The sequence below is a fragment of the Zootermopsis nevadensis genome, unplaced genomic scaffold, assembly GCF_977971745.1.
Source record: "Zootermopsis nevadensis isolate Lab colony 2312 unplaced genomic scaffold, Znev_1.0 Znev_ptg000046l, whole genome shotgun sequence".
NCBI classification, from domain to species: Eukaryota; Metazoa; Arthropoda; class Insecta; order Blattodea; family Termopsidae; genus Zootermopsis; species Zootermopsis nevadensis.
In genome coordinates, this window is record NW_028259178.1 from 186121 (window position 1) to 199632 (window position 13512).

The 13512-nt window shown below is 43.6% G+C and overlaps 2 protein-coding genes, 1 non-coding gene and 1 pseudogene across 3 annotated transcripts; 1 reads left to right on the forward strand and 3 right to left on the reverse strand.

Moving 5' to 3' along the window:
* Positions 1 to 882: 882 nt before the first annotated feature.
* On the reverse strand, positions 883 to 1592 carry LOC110838845 (histone H1). The gene has a single exon (XM_022082473.2). The coding sequence runs from the start codon at positions 1542 to 1544 to the stop codon at positions 921 to 923; it is 624 nt and encodes a 207-aa protein (XP_021938165.2). The 5' UTR covers positions 1545 to 1592; the 3' UTR covers positions 883 to 920.
* A 3675-nt stretch (positions 1593 to 5267) lies between these two features.
* On the reverse strand, positions 5268 to 5963 carry LOC110838844 (histone H1-III). Its single transcript, XM_022082472.2, has one exon. It carries the CDS (start codon positions 5922 to 5924, stop codon positions 5316 to 5318), a length of 609 nt encoding a protein of 202 aa, XP_021938164.1. The 5' UTR covers positions 5925 to 5963; the 3' UTR covers positions 5268 to 5315.
* A 2891-nt stretch (positions 5964 to 8854) lies between these two features.
* Positions 8855 to 10754, reverse strand: LOC147871564 (histone H4-like; annotated as a pseudogene).
* Positions 10755 to 12166: 1412 nt separating this feature from the next.
* On the forward strand, positions 12167 to 12285 carry LOC147871565 (5S ribosomal RNA). Its single transcript, XR_015538686.1, has one exon. It is a non-coding gene; the product is annotated as a 5S ribosomal RNA (ribosomal RNA).
* The last annotated feature ends 1227 nt before the right edge of the window (positions 12286 to 13512 follow it).

Below are 13512 nucleotides of genomic sequence, written 5' to 3' on the forward strand. Positions count from 1 at the left end.
CGCTCCCCCGGAGCCGTTTTGTCCACTTGAGCGTGGGAAGAAGCGGCGTCAGATGACACGCCAGTGAGCGGCCCGGAAGCCCTGCGCCCAAGTGCCTCCTGCATCGAGGAAGCGGGTCCCTTAGCTGAGGGCTTCACTGTCCCGTTTGGCGGGGTGAGGTCCGCGGGACGACTTCACGTCCCTCTCTCCTTTAACCTCTTGCGACGCCCCGGCTTTAGTGGGGAGCGGTGCCGAGGAATCCACCCCAGCAGTCGCCTGGCCACTACCCCGGTGTACGCCGCGCTGATCTCAGCATAGCTGCAGAGTTGCCGGCCACACGAGGTGGCTTGTTCGCCCGTGGAAGCGGTGGTGGATGATGCTGCTACCGCCGGGCCGATGAACTTTTGCCGGTGCCGGCAGAGGAGTGGACCCGGCTCCGGACAGTGGGCCCGGGCGCCTAGATGAGGGTTCCAACGAACCGCCCGAGTTGGACGTTGGCTCGAGTAGGCCCTCCGGCCACGGCTGCTGCTGCCTCTTCTTGTCTGCGGTGATGGCATCTATGAACTGCTTCCTGACCTGCTGGAGCAGCTCAGGGGGTGGGCCTTCAGAAAGGCCAGCTCGTTCCCTTCCATGGGTCGCGTTACGTGGATAAACTCTCCGTGGACAGGTTACCAGTCAACCAACTCTCCATGGACAACTATCCGTCCGAATGCAGACAACCTCAATCAGGGGTTTTGTCACGGCAGGAGCCTCAACTTGAGGTCGACCCCTCAGGTAACGGAATTTGGTAGGTTCTCTGGGGTCTGAACCCAGAGATGGTTGCTTCCACTGAAGGCACCTGCTAAGAACCTACCATTGGGTATGTGGTCAAAACTACAACTCTCACAGAAAATGTGTTGGCCCTGAAAAGGGCCGATTTTTCGATTTCAGGCTGCTATGATTCATTTTCTCTTGGGAGCTGCCTTCTTCGATGCCTTGGATTTTGCAGTAGTCTTCGGTCTCGGCGCTTTCGGCTTCTTGGTAGGGACTTTTGTAGCTTTCTTAGCCTTAGATGGCAATTTCTTGGGCTTTGGCGCTGGAACCTGCTTCTTTTTCTCAGGAGTCTTCTTCACCGGCGCTTTTTTCGGAGATTTCGGCTTTGCCTTTGTAGTTTGCTGCTGCTGTTTCTTTTCCTTCAGTGCAGACGTTGAAGAACTCCTGCCGCGAACAGTAGTGACTACTGTCGGAGCCTTCTCGGGCTTACCTGATGATAACTTAAACGAACCAGAAGCTCCTTTGCCTTTGGTCTGCACAAGCTCTCCCGATGCTACGGCTGTTTTCAGATACTTTTTGATAAACGGCGCCAACTTTTCAGAATCGACCTTGTAGTTTGCTGCAATATACTTCTTAATTGCCTGAAGTGACGACCCACCTCGTTCCTTCAAACTTTTGATGGCATTGACAACCATCTCAGAAGTACGTGGGTGAACGGGTTTCGTTCGCGGCTTCTTCCCAACAGACTTGGATTTCTTGGGCACAGCCTGAGCTGGAGCAGATGCAGTAGGTGCTGCCACAGTATCTGCCATGATGTCGTAGTGCACACACAAGATGAGAAGAGGTGATCAAAAAAATTTTGTTTTCCTAGCATCCACTACATATGAGACCGTACCGCGGAGAGAACGCAACATGGTGTTCACATAGTACAGGACATTGCCGTGTTTCCTGGAATGGGTTTCTACCACGTTCTTATGTTCTCCTTGGTTAATTACATTTATTTTGTGTTCCATTAGGTCAAACAATGTTTCAGGAATCTCCCTTAATCAGCATATTTTATCCGATGTCCTTAGTCTCTGCTACAGGACGGCCCGAATCTATGTCTGCATTCGCAGCCGGGGTATGACCCTCTACAATTTGAACGGGTCCTAGGGCAGCAAGATACCCCATACAATGATACAAATCTGGTGACAGTTAGGCCAATCCTTGGTACTTATTCACACCAAAAATGTACATCCTCTCTTCAAGTACGGAGGCTGGGAAGAGGTGAGAATACAGGCCTGCGTCGAACATATTTTGGTCTCATCTGCAACACTGAGCTACTTCACTTCATTTCAACAACTTTCCTCCAAGTCATAATTTCTTCTAACAGTTGAACAAATAATTCCTCAACACTTTCTCGTTTCTTCCTCACTCCCCAGTGTTGGTTTTGCTTCCAGAAATTGTTTATCATTGCAAAATTTAAACCCCTGTACTTACTTCTTGCCACCCATCATACTTTCATCTCAAACCACTGTCCTCATTCTTTTATTTAGCACCAAAAGATGTATGTTAGATGTACGTTGCAAATTATTCACTATTATCGCTCAAAATTTTAATTTTCCTTGATTTAATCCTCTATTATGGTCCTCTGATACCTATTTCTTCATCATTTGTCATCTTGTAATCAAGCGCTCTACATTCATAAAACTCGTAACACCTAACATTGCATTAAAGCTTCATATTTTTTTGCATACAAAATAAGGTTTTATTGTGTATAGACAAAATGTATTGCTTGTGTACGTAACAGTTTTCTCGATAAGGAACACCACAATTATCTTCTTACAGTCTATATATGAATTGCGTCATAACTGGACATGGCATTTGATAAACGAAGTGAACATGAAAGTTTTACAGAAAAGAGATTGATAAGCTGGCTCGCCGTAACGAAGTGAAATGTGTGTTTGGCTTAATTTACAAAAACGCGACTGGCATGTGCCGCCTTTTGTGTCACCTCAGGCAATTATTCAAGTATTTCTTGCTGATATTTGCAGGGGTTTGACATCAAAATGTTTTCAAGTTAGAGACTGTTTAGTCTTGACTAATCGATAAACTTGTAACAGACGTCTCATATGTTCGAGGTAGATTAATTTTTTTTTTTAGATTTGCTAGTTTTTTTTGGTATTGTATTGAATGTAGATGTCAGTAGATAGAAGACACTTCCTGGATTCTACACTCAGGTGTGGCAGCATTGTAGGCCGTATACTATCATGAAGATGGTATCACTTCTGTGATGTGATGATTGTGTTGGAATGAATAGTGATTGCTCATATTTCGGCCGGAAGGCGGTTTTTGACAATATTATTGAGTTGCGTGTTGAATATAATTTGTCAAATATACGGAGCTGAAATTACACATAGCAAGGTTCGCGGGTTCAATCCAGGCCGAGGTCGATGGATTTTTTAAGGGTGATAAAAATCCGTAACACAAAACTTCCTTCGGAGGGGAAGTAAAGCTGTAGGACCCATGTCGTAGATTCACGACATGTAAAAGAACCTTGCTAGCACGATACGAGAAGTTTCGTAAGCAAAATTCAGCGTTCATTTGTCACACAAGTCTCTCCTGATACACTGCTTCTCTGATAGATGGCTCTGGTAGTCAAATCAGGAGTGAATAGTAATTGTGCAGTCAGTGGGCTAATCACTCAATACTATTATATGCACGCTTTAACCAGCTGATTTTCGTAATGGTGAGGTGTAGTGTTTTCTTCGCGGTTTGGACTGAATTCATAAATAATATTCAGACGCCCCAGGACATCTACATCTGAAATGGACATCTACATCTGAGATGTCCTGGAGCGGTGACTGACCCTTGGGTGTGGTGGGGTCAGTCTTCTTGGCAGTAGGTGCAGTGGGATTTGCCACCGGCACCACAGGACGAGCGGCTTGGCTACAGCCTGCCGCTTAGTCCGTGCAATGGCGTTGGGGCGGGGTTCTTCATAGCCGCGGCCACCACGGACCACGTGGTTCCACCCAGGGCCCAAGTTCTCCTGTTCGAGGGAAGGCCTAGCTGGCGGGCGCGTGGAGACGCCGTCCTTTCTGCCGCGATCCCCTTTCGCACGCTGTGCAGCGGCCGCTTTGGCTTCCTTCCACGTACTGCAACCTCTAGTTCGCAGTGTGATTAACCCCCCCCCCCCCCCGCAGCTGCTGCTTTGGGGTGGCACACGACCCGGATGGGTGAGCGTCCCCGCAGGCCACGCACCTGGGTGCATAACCGCAGTTCCGCTGCGTGTGCCCGAAGCGTTGGCACCGCTTGCACTGCATGGGCCCCTTCGGTGCGACGTACGTTTCCACCTTGACCCGCAGATCTCGATAAGGGAACGCACTTTCGCCACGTCGGGGCACCGTGCTACCGACACGATGAAGTGTGGCGTAAGGGGACGGTCACCGTCCTGGTCCATGGCCCGGCGCCTCGATCGCAGTTGCAGGACACCCTGCCATCGGCCTGTGTTTTTAGAACAAAACAAGGACAATGCCCAATGGTTCAGGACATAACGTACTAAACGTACAGCCTAAAAATTTTATACACTGAAATCATTTTAATACCTCTGGAATAGGCAGTATATACATTTTCCGCCCTCGCAATACGTATAATCACTTTTTCTTGTTCTTAACTTTAATTTGACCTCAAACATAATCTAGATTGAGAGGTAACATACCTGTATCCCTCTTACTCCCAAAAACCCTTTCTGGGGGAAAACAAACATTTTAGTCTATACTGATATCTGCCCCACAGTAGAATGGCGTTTTGAAACATTTTGCAGCATCCGTTCTTCCCATCGAATTCACTGTACGGAAAACATTCTGTAACTGCTGTTGTCCATAGAATTTCATTATATGGAAATATAGAACTTATTCTATATTGCCCTGTTACTTAGTTGCATGTATAGACTTCTGTAAACAGTATATCTACTTTGCTTATAATTTGTAACATTTCCTGTTCATCTTGGTGCAAAAATAGTTATAAAACAGGCCTAGTAGTTTCATATTCATGCTACCAATATTGCAAATGAATTTATCAAACGTGTTCCAAACCTAAAATATTTACTACTTACAGAACATAAAAATGTGGTACGCATATTGCTTGCGCTCAATACAGAGAAGTATGGCATTTGAAGACGGAGGTCAATATGAAAAAGTAATGTGAAGAAATAATAAAGATTATCAGTCGCGAATTTTGCTACCCATCCAGAGGATGCATCTCAAAAAGCAGGGCATGTACAGAAATAACACAATGCAACCAGAGTATATGAATTTCGATCAGAACTTCCATATAGGAGAAATATAATAAAAATATTAGCAGATTGTCTTCCCGGTTAGCAGTAATGCGCTTCACCTAAGACAAAGTTCAATTTCGTAAAACTATAATTTGCGTTTGAAAGTAGGTTACGGGCAAGAGATACAATTTCAAAAAGTTGTAGGCAGTTACACTGCTCAAAACAATTTACCGTCAACAGATAACGTGCAACTACCACCTCTTTGAAGAATTGTTGGCCCTGAAAAGGGCCGATTTTCCCTTCCCCGACTTCAGATACTTAAAACACTTCACTTCTTCTTAGGACTTCCCTTCTTTGGCGCCTTCGTCTTCGCAGCAGTCTTGGGTCGTGGTGCTTTAGGCTTCTTGGTGGGCACTTTCGTTGCCCTCTTAGCCTTCGATGGGGACTTCTTTGGCTTCGGAGCTGGTGCCTGCTTCCTTTTCTCAGGAGCCTTTTTCGGGGATTTAGCCTTCGCTTGTTGCTGTTTCTTCTTCAGCTTTGCGGCAGAAGTAGAAGACCCCCTGACACGAGAAGGAGCAGGCGGCGCAGGAACTACCGCCTTCTCGGGTGCACCAGTAGAAGACAACTTGAACGAACCAGACGCTCCCTTGCCTTTCGTCTGCACTAACTCGCCAGACGCAACTGCAGCCTTCAGATACTTTTTGATAAACGGCGCCAATTTCTCACAGTCGACCTTGTAATTCGCAGCAATATACTTCTTTATAGCCTGGAGCGACGACCCACCACGCTCCTTCAAGCTTTTAATGGCATTGCTCACCATTTCAGACGTTCTAGGATGAACTTGCTTAGCACGCGGCTTCTTAGTAGACTTCGTTTTCTTTGGAGAAGCCTGCGCTGGTGTTGCACTTGGAGCTGTTGCTACCGCAGTATCCGCCATCGTTAACAGTACAAATCAAACGATGAGAAGAGGTGACTCAAAATTTTGCCAAGATCTATCCACTATACATGGGGTCGTACCGCGCAGAGAACGCAACATGGTGTTCGCATACTAGAACACACTGACGTGTTTCCTGAGATGAGTTTTTAACTTGTTCTAATGTCATCCTTGTTAAATGAGCTTTATATCCTATTCCTTGAGGTTAAACAAAGATTCTGGAATCGCCTCTAATCAACAGATTTGATCCAATGGCCATTTTGCCTGCTACAGGGCGCTCCGAATCAATCTCTGCACACGCACCTGGGGTATGACACCGTGCGATTTGAATCCGTCCTAGGGCAGCAAAAATCCCCATACAATGATGCAAATCTGGTGACAGTTACGTCCATCCTTCCTCTGTATTCACACCAAAAATGTACTCCCTCTCATGAACTGCGGAGTCTCGGAAGACGTGTGAATGCAGGCCTGCATCGAACATATTTTGGTGTCATCTGCATCAATGGACAACTTTAGGACCTTTTGAAGATCGTTTGTCCAAGCCCTAATTTCGACTATTTGTTGAACAAATCATTCCGCAACGCACTCTCAATTCCCTCTTACTTCCCATTGTAGGTTTTGCTTCCCCAACTGTTCACTATTTAACAATTTTTATCACCCGTTCTCACTCCTTACCAACCTCTATAATTTCATCACAAACCACAATCCTTTTAGCACTGAAAGATATATGTTGCAGATCATTCTTCCTTATCGATAAGAACTTTAATTTCTTATTAATTTTTTTCCATATCATGAAACTTCTACCGCAATCCGGAAACAACCGGTCGTATCGTGTGACAGCGCTCGGCTACATCAACACCTAGGCAAAAGCAAATGCTTTTTTTTTGTAGTTTAATCTCAAAGTTAAAAAACTTTAAATAATTAGCCAAAGTGAATAAGATTTAGGGTATTATTTAAATTGGGATGAGAAGGCGTTTCGCCGGGATATTGTTAATTTTATGAGGCTTTATGTGACGTGTGTGTGCGTGTGTGTAATACTTTATCGGTACATCTGTTTTCACTTTATGATATACAGCTGATGATTTGCAATAATTTGTAATCACCACGGATTCTCATTAAGGGGCTTTTACTTTTTCAACAGTAGTTTATTTGGCACTTTCTATTTTGAGGATCGGTTCCCAGTGGTTTATTTAGATTAGAAAATGTCGTATCACGCACTAATAGTTGCTTTTACTTCTGTATTTTACATAGTTTGTCGCATTTGGAGAACAGAGAATCGAAAGTGCACGAGAAACACCAAGTTCGGAAACCTTATGTTAAAAGCGACCTAACGCTATGCCCCTAATAAATTATGGGAAAAATGTATTTGTCGGAGTATGAGTTCTGTTATGATTAATAGCTAGAAAGCCAATATCTACCTACTGATACGAATTTGAGAGACTTTAGAAAATTTAGACCGAGATATAAGTATTAGATGAATATTGTAATTGTCATGGGGCGCAAACTTTAATTGTTTGAGTATCTGACATCTGGTATTGGCATATTGAAGTTTCTTACTTAATAAGTTTATAGGATGAGAGGTTGCCACTTGTGCTGTATGGGTGTGAAACTTGGTCCTTCACCTTGACGGAGGAACATAGATTGAGCTGCATACTAGGACCTAAAAGGGAGAAAGATAGATCAAGGAGTAAAATGCTTAATGTTGATCTTCAGGGCATGTAATCCTCGCCTGATATTGTCAGGGCGATCGTGGAGGATGAGGTGGGTGTGGCGTTGGGCAAGCATGGCGGCGTTGAAGGAAGTTTACAAGATACTGGTTTGAGGGCCTGAAGGGAGGAGACTCCCGGGAAGACCTAGGCGTTGATGGGAAGATAATGTTAAAATGGACCTTGTAGAGATTGGAAGGAAAAAGAGAATTGGAAGGAATCGAGGGAGCGAAATGGAAGCAGCTGGCTCAATATGGAGACCGGCGGGCTTTTGTGAACACGGTGATGAACCTTCGGGTTCCATGAAGAAAGTAAGCTATTCTTCGACGAATCGAATAACAATAGACTTTTCAAAGAATTTCCTGTAGGGTCAGTGAGTGGCAATATTAGCCATTGCCATCAATTCTCTGTGACAGTACGGCAAGTGGCTAACCACGTTTCATCAACTCTCAGAAGCATATTTACCAAATGGAAGACAAAATTACAAAAATCGTCCCAGTTTCGTCAGAGCGATGGGCTAGGAAACTTCATTTTTGTTACTACTGAATCACTCTAAACACATTGAATATATTAACTTAAGATAATGGAGATTGAAGTCCAATATTTTAAGCAAATTTAATATCCTAAAATTTACGCATGTTAAGTTTTGAAGCAAGATCAAACAAAATAATCAAACTTTGTCCTGCAGAGCAGTGGTATTTAAACTTTTTTGTTCGCGTAACCCCAGATATAATTTCTCTTCAACTTTGTACAACCAAAATTGTTGGTGTAAAAATCAAGTTATACATAGTATATAATCTACATGTAAATTAAATTATATTATTATATATATTTTATATATATTTTTTATATTTCACATACCCCCAGGGACACGCGTACTCCAGGTTACCACCACTGCTGGAGAGTACAATGTATTGTATGTATTAAATTTGTAGGCAGTCATTAAGAAAAGTACAATTGTGTGAAAGGAGGAAATAAATTGAGTAAAACAAACAAAGACCAGAAGAGAAAATGGAGTTAACTTGTGTATCTACAGAATGTGAAGTGTATAGGACGCTAGTTCTGTCAAACAATTGTAGACCGCCTACACCTAACTTTCAACATTGAAAATCAGGGGGCACAAAAGAATCGAAAAATTAAATACATCGAATCGATAAACTTCACCATTGGAAAATAAATTAGGCCCTGAAAGGGGCTGCTTTTTTAGCTTGTTCTACATTTCCAAACTTAACCTCCACAACCATACAACTTACGACCTTGCCGTTTCAAAGTATAAACTACATCCATTGCACTCACAGTAATCCTTTTAGCATGTTCGGTGTATGTTACAGCATCACTAATTATATTTTTCTGAAAGAACCTTTACAATGCAACCAAACTCTTCATAAATCAGACGAGAGATTCGTTTCACACCGCCTCTACAAACCCAACTCCTTATTGCAGGTTTCGTTTTACCTTGAACATTATTCCGCAACACCTTCCTGTGACGTTTCGCTCCTCGTTCTCCCAAGCCTTTACCTCTTTTCCCACGACAAGTCACTGTTACAACCCTACCGAAACACCCTCGAAATATGCAGATGTTACCGAAAACTAGACGTTTTAAATCGAACACAAAAAAGAAAGGGATCCCAGAAACTGTCTAGTGGCCAGGATACGTGGCTTTTTTGCGAGTGATTAAAAACATCATATATTCAGTAACATTTCCTCACTTTAGAATGGCAACATATGACATGGTAAGCATGCTTAATCCTGGATAAGAGATGTTATGATGCGCAGCAAACACATACAAAAGTGACATCGCGTGTTCTGGGGTCATGTTAGCTGTACTCAGTAGAGGACAGGGCCAAACTTCGCCTATTAAAGCAGCATCGTCCCCGTACTCAGCACGAGCATAGCCACCGACCTCATCGGGCTGGGCTGGGGGAGCATAGGCCGCTTGGATTAGTTGAGCAATTAGGGCAGTGGTACGTCGGTATTGGCGTGGAGAATCGGTCAGGGGATTGGAGGCAACATGATTGTCTGCATTTGGTCGGGCTAGAGCAGATGGGAGATGAAATGGCCTTACTTAAGGCCTACATTTCCGATCTGCCCAAGGACCTGGCAAGGCTCCGGGCCCCAACGGTATACCGAACAGGGTCCTGAGGCATCTCCCACGACGCGCGGTAACCTTTCTCACGAAAGTGTTCAACGCGGTCCTCCGCAGGCAGCACTTCCCCTCGGCATGGAAACACGCTCGCGTGGTGTCCATACTGAAACCGGGGAAGGACCCCACGCTACCTTCTTCCTATAGACCCATCAGTCTTCTCGACACGGTCGGCAAGCTCTGCGAGAAGATCCTTCTAACGAGGGTCCTACACGAGGTCAGCGAACGCGGGCTGCTGCGCGATGAGCAGTTTGGGTTTCGACCCAGACACAGCACATCGTTACAGCTGGCTCGCCTCGTCGAAAGGGTCAACAGAAACCTTGATGAGAGGCGGCTAACCGGCGCGGTTTTCCTGGACGTGGCCAAAGCCTTCGACACAGTCTGGGTCCAAGGCCTCCTATACAAACTGACCGTCCTCAACTTCCCGTCGTACTTGGTGAAAACCATCTCTTCCTACCTCGCTGACCGGACATTCCAGACGTCCTTCCAGTCGGCCACGTCCACACGTCGAGCCATGCGGTCTGGAGTTGTGCAGGGCGGACTTCTCTCCCCTGTGCTCTTCAGTCTGTATGTCAACGACATACCCACTCAGTCCCGCCACGTCGAGTTAGCACAGTACGCGGACGACACGGCTCTAGCAGCCACGTCCCGTAGCCCAACGCTTCAGGTGTCCTTTCTGGTCCAATATTAGGGCCTTGGTTTTCTTAAAGGTTATGGTCAGTCCTACTTCTTTAGCGGATGTATGAATCTCTCTCAATGATTGCACACTGGATGGTAAGGATCTTGCCAAGATTCCTATATCATAGGCATATCCAAGTATCTGAACTGATTTATATTGTAGTGTTGCAGCTTTCTGATGACATACTCCAAAGCCAGATTGAAGATCATTGGGGCCAAACCATCTCCCTGCTTCAGGCCCTGCCAAATTTTGAAAGGGTTTGTCAGCACTGATGTAATTCTCACTTGTCCTTCCATGTCTGTCATGGTTGCTTTTATAAGCCTAATTAATTGAGGTGGAATTTTGAATTCATGCAAGATCTGATATAACTTCCCTCACTGTATACTACCATCTGTTTGATCGACGTCAACGTATATCTGATACACACTCACTTGGATGGGTGACCGCTTGGGAACACCACGTGCTGTTGGCTTCATTTTTTCTGTTTTTTTTATTACCTACAGCAAGCATGTCGGCGTCGTTGGGGCTACTCTCAAACTACCTATTTGCCGAAATGATTGCATTGTTTAATTAAGACTTATTCTAGAAAATTCATTTTGCTGGCAATTCGTTTCGCAGTAAGTGCACTCGAGCCTAGCTAGTTTGTTCCGCGATTATCGAAAACGCAATGAAAAGCGTGAATGAGTGTTGGGAGATACCTGTCCAGCATATGAGCTAATATTCCTCATCGCAGTCTCTCAGTATGAAATTTTGCCTGTCCAGACGGTGCAATACCCTACTACCGAACACAACATGCCATTCACGTAAGGCGTGAGACGGGATATCTCCGAGTTAAGATACACACCGCTTGTCCAGTACTTGGAGGGGTGAACATAATATGAAATCCATTTTTTCTCCGGGGTGATAATCAGATAAACACAGAAGGCAAGGGGTTTAGGCGCCTGTCATTTGCTTCATGCATATTTCAAAATTTAGACTAGGATATTTTATATTTGAATGTAATTTTCCCTCCTAAAATTAACACACCATTCAGGAAATGCATGAGAATGCGCGTCTCGTCTCTAAGATACAAAACGATTGTTCGTCACTTGGAGGGGTGAATATTTTACTGAAATCTCTTTTTCTTTTACAGAATGCCTAAAGTTAGTCATAGAAAGTAAAGCTGCACAGGCGTCTATCAGTAGTTGACTTTAGATCGCAGACGAATACTAGGTGAAAGTTCAGCTTGGATGGTTTATTATCCTACTGTGTCGGGCAGTGTTCCAAGTGCCGGCGAATACGTACTTGTTCTAGCAAGACCATATCGTGTATAGACTGAAATACTCTTTTGTGTCTTGGCGTTGTATATTATTCATCGGCCACTGGGCAGCTCCTGATTTACACCCACCGAGAGAGTCAACTGTGATTTTCTCCTGCAACGGTATTCAGAAAATCATTATTTCAGCAAGGAACCACTCGGCCAGGTAAAATCTGGCTGCCGTATATTTCTTCTTATGTCCATGGATTTTATATTGGTAATTTTGTGGAAGTCGTCCGAGATGAATCTTACTGGGTTCGGCCCTGTAGTTGTTAGTGGTATCGACTTTAGAAGCTGGAAGTGTCGTTTTCTAAAGATAATCAGCAATCCGTTCTCTTACTATTTTGTCATTCAATTGATTGTGATTATGCAGGAAATAAGGAATGGAATTGTTATAGCAGTAGCTAGGTCAAATCTAATGCCAACGGCCATACCATGCTGAAAACACCGGTTCTCGTCTGATCACCGCAGTTAAGCAGCATTGGGCGTGGTTAGTACTTGGATGGGTGACCGCTTGGGAACACCACGTGCTGTTGGCTTCATTTTCTTTATTTCGTTTTTTTTAATAACTGCAGCCAGCATGTCGGCATCGTTGGGACTACTCTCAAACTACCTATTTGCCGAAATTATTGCAGTGTTTAATTAAGACTTTTTCTAAAAAATTCCTTTTTGCTGGCAATTCGTTTCTTAGTAAGTGCACTCGAGCCTAGCTAGTTTGTTCCGCGATTATCGAAAACGCAATGAAACGCGTGAATGAGTGTTGGGAGATACCTGTCCAGCATATGAGCTAATATTCCTCATCACAGTATCTCAGTATGAAATTTTGCCTGTCCAGACGGTGCAATACCCTACTACCGAACACAACATGCCATTCACGAAAGGCGTGAGACGGGATATCTTCGAGTTAAGATACACATCGCTTGTCCATTACTTGGAGGGGTGAACATTATATAAATCCATTTTACTAATACTGTGAGCATATCACAGAAACACAGAAGGCAAGGGAAATAGGCGCCTGTCATTTGCTTAAATAAATTATTTATTTAACTGAGGGATATTAATTCTGAATGTTATTTTCCCTCCTAAAATTAAAACACCATTAAGGAAAGGTTTGAGACTGCGCGTCTCGGCGTTAAGATACAATGCTATTGTTCGACACTTGGAGGGGTCAACATTTACCTGAAATATATTTTCCTTAATCAGGGTGCCCAAAGATAGTCACAGAAGGTAAGATGCACAGGCGTCTATCAATAGTTGGCTGTATATCGCAGAGGAATTGAGAGTGGTTGGTTCATTATCCTACTGTGTCGTGCAGTGTACCAAGTGTTTTTAAATACTGGGTTTAAAAACGTTAACATTTTGACTTCAAATCGATCAAGTCGAAAAGCACTAAAGGCCGAATTTTCAGTATTTTAGGCAACCAATAAAAGAACAAAGAATTTAGATTCATTATTTGATGCCCTGAAAACGATGAAACCAAGTTCAATAGCCAGTGAGAGAGTATTTTCTATTTCAGTCAATTTTTTTATCGAGAATAAGAACAAGATTAAGTAATCGTTCAGTGGACATTTTATGTTTTCTGAAATCATATTTCCTGAAGAAAAATACCTAATGAAATAAAAATTTATAATTTATATTTTGTACGGATCTTAGTTATTTTATTTTTTATTTGGTTTTGTACGGAGTGTATTTTTTTTGTTATATTTTTGTAGTTCCATAAATATTAAATAAACTGAAATTTTTTTAAAATTAGTTTATATGCTTTG

Coding starts and splice junctions, on each gene's coding strand:
- LOC110838845 (XM_022082473.2), bottom strand. CDS start 1,544: ATGGCAGATACTGTGGCAGCACCTACTGCATCTGCTCCAGCTCAGGCT.
- LOC110838844 (XM_022082472.2), bottom strand. CDS start 5,924: ATGGCGGATACTGCGGTAGCAACAGCTCCAAGTGCAACACCAGCGCAG.